Below are 9855 nucleotides of genomic sequence, written 5' to 3' on the forward strand. Positions count from 1 at the left end.
CTGCTGGGATCATAACAGCAGTAAGATAACTGGACCCAGCACCCTTTCCACAGAGAGGTTTTTCTGCAGAGCGTGGACAATGGAATGTTACTTTCTTATTTTAACTATTAAATTAACAATTCATTTGTTTGCTCGTAGGATGCAGTTTGCCATTGGATGAGATCAATGAGGAATGGGGTAACTGCTAATACATTTGTCAAACTGTGTATTTTTACAGTAATTTAGGGTGATTTGACATATGCTGAGTATAAAAATGTTTGCATTGAAACTGTCAGACATGAGGTGATCATAACTGGGAACTTTTCTAGCATAGAGGTCAAAAAGGGGGGAATGTTAGGTTTTGTATTGTTGATTGTCATTTATGCTTAGAAATATTTAACCATATATGCTTAGAGGTGTATAATCAATTGTGTAGTGATAGGATGTGTGATCTTTAGCAGGCTGCAAAGGCTTGCTACATCCTGGGAGCATGGGAAGGGGTCGTACCTTGTTTTATTGTTTTATGGTAGGATAAACGTGGCTATATCTGTCTTAGGCTAAGTGCCTTTTGTTTAGATGAACTGTTGGACTTCCAGACCAGCAGATTTAGGGAAGTCATTTATGGGGTCACACTCTGACCCCACACACATACACACACACATACTCAGGCAAGGTACTCTTTGTTTGTATGTAGACGTCATATGTTAATGAACCTATGCATATTCGTGTAGCCTCAATAAAAGAGCAGTGTTACGGGGGAGCGGACGAGAGCAACTGGAGTCAAGCGAAGGAACGGCGTTTGTCCGGTTCTCTCCCGTGCACGAGAAACATGAAGAACTTTGCCTACTTCGTGTCTTGCTTGCTGTGTAATTATATTGTCTTCAACGTTCCAGCGAATAGGTTCAAGCTACAAACCTATCAGAGAGCATCCTGACGGCAAACATCTGCACCTGGTTTGGGAACAGCACCAAGCAGGACAGACGAGATCTGCAAAGAGTGGTGCGCTCAGCCGAACGCATCATTCAATCAGTGCTCCCTGACCTGCTGTCCATCTACACCAAGCGGTGCAAGTCCAAAGCCAGGAAGATTATGATGGACCTCTTTTATCCCAACAATGGACTCTTCTCACTGTTGAGGTCTGGGAAGCGCTTCCGCTCCCTTAAGGCCAAAACAGAGAGAATGAGGAGGAGCTTCTTCCCCCAGGCTATTCGGGCCCTGAACCAGGTGTAGGACTGGACTCTCCCACACATCACATCACCACACGCACTCTGGTTTTTCTTTATGCACACTTCCTATAATTTATAATCTTTATAATCTCTTTCTGCTATTTGCACATTTTTACTGTAAATTTCTAAGTTAATTTGTACATTTTTGTAGTAACCTGTAAATTGTAAATACTGTAAAACTTTTTTTTAATGGTCGGGCATTGTACAGCTACAAGCATTTCACCCCATGTCATACTGTGTATGGTTGTGTGTGTGTGTGACAAATAAAATTTTAATTTAATTTAATTTAATTTAATTTAATTTAATTTAATTTAATTTAATTTAATTTAATTTAATTTAATTTAATTTAATTTAATTTAATCATCTTAGTGTCAAAAACTGCAGCAGTTTTTGTATTTCTTAACTACTGCAATGCATTGTGGGAGCAATAATCCCTAAAGGGGACAAGTGGGACCCTTTAGGGGTTATTGCTATTTTATTCGGTATTGTTTGGGATTATCATCTTCAATAATTATCTTTTAGAATTTTATTGACTGTCATATTTTGCCCACGTCTGAGACTGCTGGTCAGGCCTAGATTTTGGGTGTTACAACAACACAGGATTACTCAGGAAAACACACAAGAGTGAGAGTTGCTGACCAGATTTTACCGCCGTAGACAGGCAGACGGTCTGGTGAAGAGTGGAGGTCCGTGCTGCTCTTAAAACTGCTGCACTTGATGATCAGATTGAGCTGCAGATGTGGAGAGTCAGGCTTGAGCCCTGAATTTGCCACCCAGAGGTAGGCTGCTGTTTCGGCAGGAAAGAACAGCCTAACCCCGATCGAAGACAAATGAGGGCATGACAGTTATTTTGGTTTAACATGTCTTAATCTTTCCATTTTACTTAGTACTCTAAGGAGCTTGGAAAGAAAAGCGCCTTCTTCCTTAAGATTCTTTGAAGACGTTTCACCTCTCATCCAAGAAGCTTCTTCATTTTAAGGTCAAATGATGGAGAGTCTCCAAGCTTGTGTTCCCGAGGGTGGTGGGGGTCGGTGTTGGACCAGTACCTCCTACTCCCAGCACCCTCTGGAACACAACTCAGAGTAATCCGGACCCTACAACACCAGGCAGAAAATGTTCACTCTAAGCCTGAAGGTGGAAAGAGGGAACGCACACAAGTAAATAAAGCTCTTAAAACATGCGGTATTCCTAATTGGGCTTTCATCAAATCAGCAAAGATGCACAGAAAAAAAGATTAGATGCCAACTAGGGAGGATCAGAAGGACAAACGGAACAATCCACCGGCCCCAGGGGCCGAAGCAAGAAAAGGAGAGGAGCGCAGAGAATCGCCCGTCCTGGAAGATTAGTTGTTTAACTGTAAAGAAGGTCAAAAGTGCTTCAGACAGAGGTTCTAGTCTAAGCACAAAGGCAGAAGCAGGAAACCACCAGAATGAGGATCAGGGGAAGCTAGAAAATAATGAGATTTCTGAGAGAATTAGCTTCAGTAATGGTCTGTGATTTTTATGCTATGACAACTGCCCAAACACAACGGTCATCCCACATACAGTCCACCCGTTAAAGGGGGACAGAAAACCCAAAGAGGGAAAAGAAGAGAACTGACACCTAGCGGGTAAAAAGGTGTGTTTGTAATGTTTGAAGAGATGTGCTGCACTTTCATTCCCAACAATATGGCCCAGATGGTTCTGTAACTAGAGCCCTGAGAAGACTCAGAACATCATTTAAAAAAATTAAAATGCATGAATATTTTGGAAATGATAATCTATTGGAGGAGTGGATGACGTCTGTCCTTGGTTGAGGTTGTTGTGTGCCTTCTATCCGAGGTTTATTGGTAAGGTTGGTTAACAGGGCTGTTGGGGATCTGATACCAAGGCAGACAGCATGATGATGCTTGATGACTTTAGTAGTGTTGATCAGCTCTGATCAGATCAAAGGAGGGATTGTTGGGATTAAATAATTTGCAGTGTCTCAATAATGCTATACTTTTTATTAATAAGTGTTATAAAGTTATATAGTGTTGTATTAAGTGGACACAGCCCTGAAAAATAAAGGCATGAGACCATGTGTCCTTGGGGAGTAGAAAGCTGTAGACTCTCACTCACGCTTGCCTGGGAAAAAGTAGATAACAGGGGACCATCGTTAGTGGGAAGTTACTGAGACACTGTTGTTTAGACTAAAGTGAGAGAGCTTCTTTAATAAAACTCTTAGGGGCACATCACCAATTTGAGATCTGCTGCAACGTGTCATGCAGGACGCATCTCCCTTCTAGAAGTAATTGTGTAAGAGAATAAAAAGAACATGTCTGAAATGGTCTACTGAGCAGTCTTGTCTTCCATCGGATGCCTCTGAAGAATCAAAAGAACTCAGTGAAGTGATTATATTTAACCTCCCATGTTTAGCAGGTTTATCAGAAAAACTCAGGAGGGTTTTCCCCAAGCACGACATCCCAGTTTACCTCAGACCCAGCAATACACTCAGACAAACTGGTTCATCACAAACACAAACTTAGCCACATATTGTTACTGGACAGTGTAGCAAGGGATGCCCAGACCTCTACATTGGAAAAACCAAATAGGACTGCAAACCGAGCAGCATCACTGACTTTCAGCTTGTTGTGTTTGTGGATATATTACTGACTTTAATTATCCACAGGGGCGATTGCGGCTCAAGATTTGGCAGTTTGTCTTGTAATCGGAAGGTTGCCGGTTCGAGCCCCGGCTCGGACAGTCTCGGTCGTTGTGTCCTTGGGCAAGACACTTCACCCGTTGCCTACTGGTGGTGGTCAGAGGGCCCGGTGGCGCCAGTGTCCGGCAGCCTCGCCTCTGTCAGTGCGCCCCAGGGTGGCTGTGGCTACAATGTAGCTTGCCATCACCAGTGTGTGATGGTGATGACTGGATATGTAAAGCGCTTTGGAGGTCCTTAGGGACTAGTAAAGCGCTATACAAATACAGGCCATTTACATTTACAGTCCCACGCGCGCTACGAAGATGTGGGATATATGCGACCACGAAGTCTACACTGGTCCACACTTCAAATTTGAGGAATTTTGGAGTATCCGATTGGGACAGCTGTCATCACGTCACTGTGACGTAATAGGTTGCTGGATTGGGACAGAGCCAAAGAAAGACAGAGGGAATGAGACACAGGGGGAGAGCATAGCTGGGAGTAATCACACACAACGAGAAACTGAAAACACTGAGCAACAGATGGGAGACTGTCAAAGTAAAACAGGAAGAATAAGACACACGCTGAGAGGTGGACATGACACTGGAACCGGGGAAGAACAGACATAAAAACATAACTTCACTAGATGTGACACAAGGAACCCAGGGGAGGCAAAGAGACAGAAACCAAGAAAACTAAGAAAGAAAAAGCCTAATCGCCGCCTTCTATAAAATAACAAGGTGAGTTTAACTTTAGTTTTTCATAGTATGCATGTTATTTTGAATATAATCTGCTTGTATTTCAGCTGAATGCTATTATGTGAATTCAACTCTACATGTATTATAGGAAAGTTAATAATGATAATCCACAGCAGATCTGACCAAAACTCTGTTCTATCTTGCTGGCTGTGACAGGTGAAGTATACAAGACTATTAAATTCTTAATATTAAACGTTGTAGTTTAATTCATTTTATTTTTAGCTTAAGGGAAACAAAGCAAGTACACCCCCCCCCCCCCCCTAAACAAACAAACAAAAACAAAAAAACAAGAAGTTTCATGGACTCACTGCTCAGGGAGGAACTTTTTGTTCCTCGTTTTACTCAGAATAAATTCTGACCAGGCTTAATGGCTGACATGGCCAAAACTATAACGTGTTCACCAAGACTGCTGAAATTCCTTTATGAACTGAACAACTCTGAAAATGCAAGAAAAGCTAAGTGTATTTTCTTTAAAGCCCAGATGGAACTCGATGGACTTACATGCAGATTGAAGGCTGCATTCAGGACTTTATCACACTGGTACATGAAGAGAGGAACCAAGAACACGTGTGTGCACACATCTACACACTTGCTTGGGAAGTAACCATGACATCATTTTCAGAGGCGTCTTTAACATTTAATGGTTGTGAAATATGTCAAACCTCTCTCCTCTAACTAAAGTTAAACAGCTGAGAGCATCTTGAGCAGATCGGAGAAAAAGGTGCGCACTGAGGATTTTCAACAATGGTGTTTAAGCCATTGCTGGAGGAGTGTGGACTTAGATCCTTATTCACTTAGCTGCTGTTTACAGTTTAAAAGTCTTCATCAGAACAAGCACTTCTAATTGTACTTTGCTCCTCACTGTCTTTGAAAAGGAAGAGCTGACAAAAACAAATCCAGTAAATGCATTTTTATCTTTAAATTTGATATAGTAATCAGTCCTAATCTATTTTAATATTTTATTCAGTGTTTTATTTATTTATTATATGGGAAAATGTCCTGTCAGCCTTGTGCTGAGAGGACTGTGGTCATCAATCTGTTTTGTTCTAATAAACTCAACTTTCAGGAACACCTTCTTGAGGGGGGCTCATTAAATCGGTTTATTCATAGCTTCACTTAAAAGGCAACAAATCTTGTCTCAATGCACGTTGTATTGTAAAGACTGGATATTGTTAAATGTTATTTTTGTCAATATTTGTCAGGTTTCCTGTTTGAAGAAAAACTTTGGAGCCACGTGAATGCATGTAAACACATTTACGTGAGGACAAACTGATTTAAAGGAAAATAAAAATGCTCTGAATTTAAAGGTTGTGAGTTATTTTGTTCATGTGTTAGCAGTTTATTCATTTTATGACAAGATGGAATTTTCCGGAAAAGTCAGTGTACTTTCATCGTAATAATAATAATAATATATATATATTTTTTAAACTGTCCTGGCAGAAATTTACTAGGACCTTTTCTGTTTTTTATGGATTTATTTATTTGTTTTTTTCAATTTTAAGTTGACTCTAAAAGTCAGATTACTCCGGAAGTGCAGTTATGGCTGACTACTTTAAGACATTAGAAACTGAAACTGTGTTTTGTTTTTTGCTTTACTGCGTCAGTGCTGAGAGGAGAGGAGTGGCTCTGATCTTGGTTACGCTGAATAGTTACCGTATTTGATCCTCAGAGGGTTTCTGCAGACATGGAGCTTCTACCACTTCTGTTCTGCTGTTTCCTGACTTTGTCCGGACTGACGTTTGGTGCTGAATCCGGTAAGAAACTCATTGATTTAGACCGATCATGTGTGCAGGCGCAGTCACGTTTCACAGCAGCGGATGCAGCTTTCACGCTTTTCAGGCTGCTGCTTTAGTGGGTGGATGACTGCGGCATCTACACCTGTGACATCAGCTGTTAAAACAGCCGCATTTTAGTGTTGAAATAAAGACAGAGCAGATAAATGTGCAGTATCTGAATGCATGAAAGCATTCTAGTTATTATTTACGATTATTTATTAGAGATCCTCATTATTTCATGATTTTATTCTCAGGTGTGGCTTCTTAACCAGCGGTTACTACGCTGCTTCCTGCAAACACAGATCTATTTTCTTTCCTTTTTAAGACATCGAATATGTGACATTTGTTTCTGATTGAATATAAATTTTGTTTGTGCCCACTACATTAACCTTTTTAAAGGATCTATAGTGTTATGAAATCTTAGAGGGGTCAACCATATCATGTATGCAGAAAACTTACAAAGATAAAGTAGTACACATTTTATTGAAATGCAGAGACTCAAATATCATTCTTCATATAAGATTATCAATAAATGTTTGAAATAAATCACAGTATTTGAAAGTTTATCTTCATTAACATATGTTTATCTATATGATATGTTATCTATTTTCCAAAATTGTGCAGAAAATATCATTAACAAACTTTTAAATCTTTTGGGGTTCAGTACTTTGAACCATAAAAACCTGATGCAACTGGTACATATATATATATATATATATATATATAAAATGTACAATATGCAAGTCGTAAGTAATATGTAATAAATAGTGTTGTGTATATACAGTTGAGTTGTTGCACATGGAATTGGTATTGCACAGTGGTGGTCCATAGAGGAAGTGGGAAGTGGGGGGCTGTGTTATCTGTGCATGTGTGAGTTCAGGGTGGTTATCGCTTTGGGGAAGAAACTGTTTTTGAGTCTGTGGGTTTTGGTGCTGATGCACGTGTAGCGCTTCCCTGAGGGAAGCAGGCTGAACATGTTGAAGCCAGGGTGGGAGCTGTCCTTGATAATGTTTGCTGCTCTGCTGAGGCAGCGGGAGGAATAAATGTCCATCAGGGAGGGGAGAGGGCAGCCGATGATCTTTTGTGCTGTCTTGACCACACTCTGAAGCCTCACTCTATCTGCTTTGGTGCAGCTGCCGTACCATACCGTGATGCAGTAGGTTAGCAGGCTCTCAATGGACGAGCGGTAGAAGGTCAGCAGCAGGTTGGAGTTCAGCTTGTACTTCCTGAGGACTCTCAGGAAGTGCAGCCGCTGTTGGGCCTTCTTGATGACCGCTGAGATGTTTCCTGTCCAGGAGATGTCAGCAGAGATGAGGACACCAAGGAACCGGAAAGTGTGGACCCTCTCCACACACTCCCTGTTGATGTAGAGGGGGCCAAGTCGGTGCTGTGTCTCCTGAAGTCAACAATGAGCTCTTTGGTTTTCTTAGTGTTCAGTGCCAGGTTGTTTTCTGAACACCATGCTGCCAGCTTCAGGACTTCCTCTCTGTACTCTGCCTCGTCTCCCTTCGAGATGAGTCCGACTACCGTGGTGTCATCACCAAACTTGATGATGAGAGTGTTGTTGTGGGTTGAACTGCAGTCGTGGGTGTAGAGAGAATACAGGAGGGGGCTCAGCACACAGCCCTGTGGGGAGCCGGTGCTCAGTGTGCGAGTGTAGGAGAGATGAAGGCCGAGTCTTAAGGTAAATAGAACTAATCCATAAATGTTTCAACTCGTCAGGCCATGTAAAACAAGTGGAAGCTTACACAGGTCAGTGCGAGTGACATGCCAAACAGATAATTGTTACAAGTGTGGTTAACAAAATTTGAGACATTATTCTTTCATCTCTTATCTTTCTTTCAGTGTCTTTTCTACACAGACATAGGACCTTCAGCACCACTTACTAAAATATTTAATTGAATGTATGGATGTGTCTATTCCATTTGATTAAATTCCACTCCGACAAAGACATGCTACGAAAGAGAGCCATTGATTAATAATAACTAATAATTAAATGCAAAGTGATGCATAAACACATAGCGGCTGAAGAATAAAAACATCCAGTGCATCATGGGAATCCCCCAGCAGCCTACACCTATTGCAGCATAACTAAGGGAGGATTCAGGGTCACCTGGTCCAGCCCTAACTATATGCTTTAGCAAAAAGGAAAATTTGAAGTCTAATCTTAAAAGTAGAGATAGTGTCTGTCTCCTGAATCCAAACTGGAAGCTGGTTCCACAGAAGAGGGGCCTGAAAACTGAAGGCTCTGCCTCCCATTCTACTGTTAAATACTCTAGGAACAACAAATAAGATACGATGGGACCTAATTATTGAAGACGTATGTGAGGAGCAGGATTTTAAGTTAAATTCTGGATTCAACAGGGAGCCAACGAAAGGAAGCCAAAACAGGAGAAATATGCTCTATTTTTTTTATAGTCCCTGTCAGCTTTTTAAGAAACAGTTTTTACTGTTTCTTAAAAAGCATTATGACTTTTGCTTAACTGACCAGTCCAAATAACTGTTTTACCACATTTTGAAATGATTATTCAACGCAAATCTATTTTCTACTTTTTTCTTAGGTTCTTGTGCAGTGTCTTTTCATGTAATACCATGTATGCAGGTATTTTACACCTGTATTTCTGATCATATATTCTAATTTTCATGTTTAATTCATGTTTTCTCTTTTAGGCTCACGTGTGATTGTGACGGAAGATGGCAATGCACTTTTAAGCTGCTCCCTCAACAACATGAACATTAAGCCAATGCTCTTTGACTGGAGAAAAGACAAGGATAGGCTGCAGGTGTTTATGTATGATGATGGTACTCTTCATAATAAGGGCCCTCCAAATCAAGCAGAGCAGTTCAAAGGTCGAGTTTCACATTTTCCTGAAGAACTGCAGCACGGCAACGCCTCCATAAGAATTGAAAACACTAAGGTGGCTGACAGCGGAAACTATACCTGTGAATTTCCACGTATCCAGCCAGAAAAAATATTCCACATTGAGCTTATTGTTGGTGAGTGATGCAACATTATTTAAACATTATCTAACATTATTCACCAGTGCAACAGTCAGAATGCACTTCTACCAGTGTTCCATCTTTTGAAATCTTTTGTTAACAAAATAATGACTTTTCTATATGCATGTTGGTCGTATAGGCCTTCTGTCTATAGAGATTTCAATTAAAAAAAAACTAAATTAATGTCAATAAATTCAACTATAATTAATTTTTTTTTTCATATGTCAGAATAAACATGGTGTTTATTATATTTTCTGGGTAATTATAATCCATCCAAGACCATGAAGCAGTTTCTTCTCTACATGTAGAGTCTTTTTAGATCATTATAAAAATTATGTGTAATATAACAACCTAACAATCCTGATTATCTTTTATTCAGCTTTACTTGACTGAGTTAAAACCAGCAATAATCTCTAACATGTCTGTTTTTATTTTTCCTTTTAGAGCCCATATTAA

General features: G+C 40.3%; 1 protein-coding gene across 2 annotated transcripts in view; it reads left to right on the forward strand.

Annotated features, from left to right (window-relative positions):
* The first annotated feature begins 6227 nt into the window (after positions 1 to 6227).
* Positions 6228 to 9855, forward strand: part of LOC102288538 (butyrophilin subfamily 2 member A1) — a 17782-nt gene continuing 14154 nt past the window's right edge. Inside the window, exons 1-3 of one of the 2 annotated variants that reach the window (XM_005948470.3) lie at positions 6228 to 6378; positions 9070 to 9396; positions 9844 to 9851. In XM_005948470.3, coding sequence (XP_005948532.1) covers positions 6309 to 6378; positions 9070 to 9396; positions 9844 to 9851 — 405 coding nt within the window. In that variant the 5' untranslated portion in view covers positions 6228 to 6308. The remainder of the gene's footprint in view (positions 6379 to 9069; positions 9397 to 9843; positions 9852 to 9855) is intronic. The other variant, XM_005948471.3, reaches the window with a different exon arrangement.

Source organism: Haplochromis burtoni, unplaced genomic scaffold (assembly GCF_018398535.1).
Source record: "Haplochromis burtoni strain Fernald_Lab_line unplaced genomic scaffold, NCSU_Asbu1 Contig_595, whole genome shotgun sequence".
In the NCBI taxonomy this organism is placed as follows: domain Eukaryota; kingdom Metazoa; phylum Chordata; class Actinopteri; order Cichliformes; family Cichlidae; genus Haplochromis; species Haplochromis burtoni.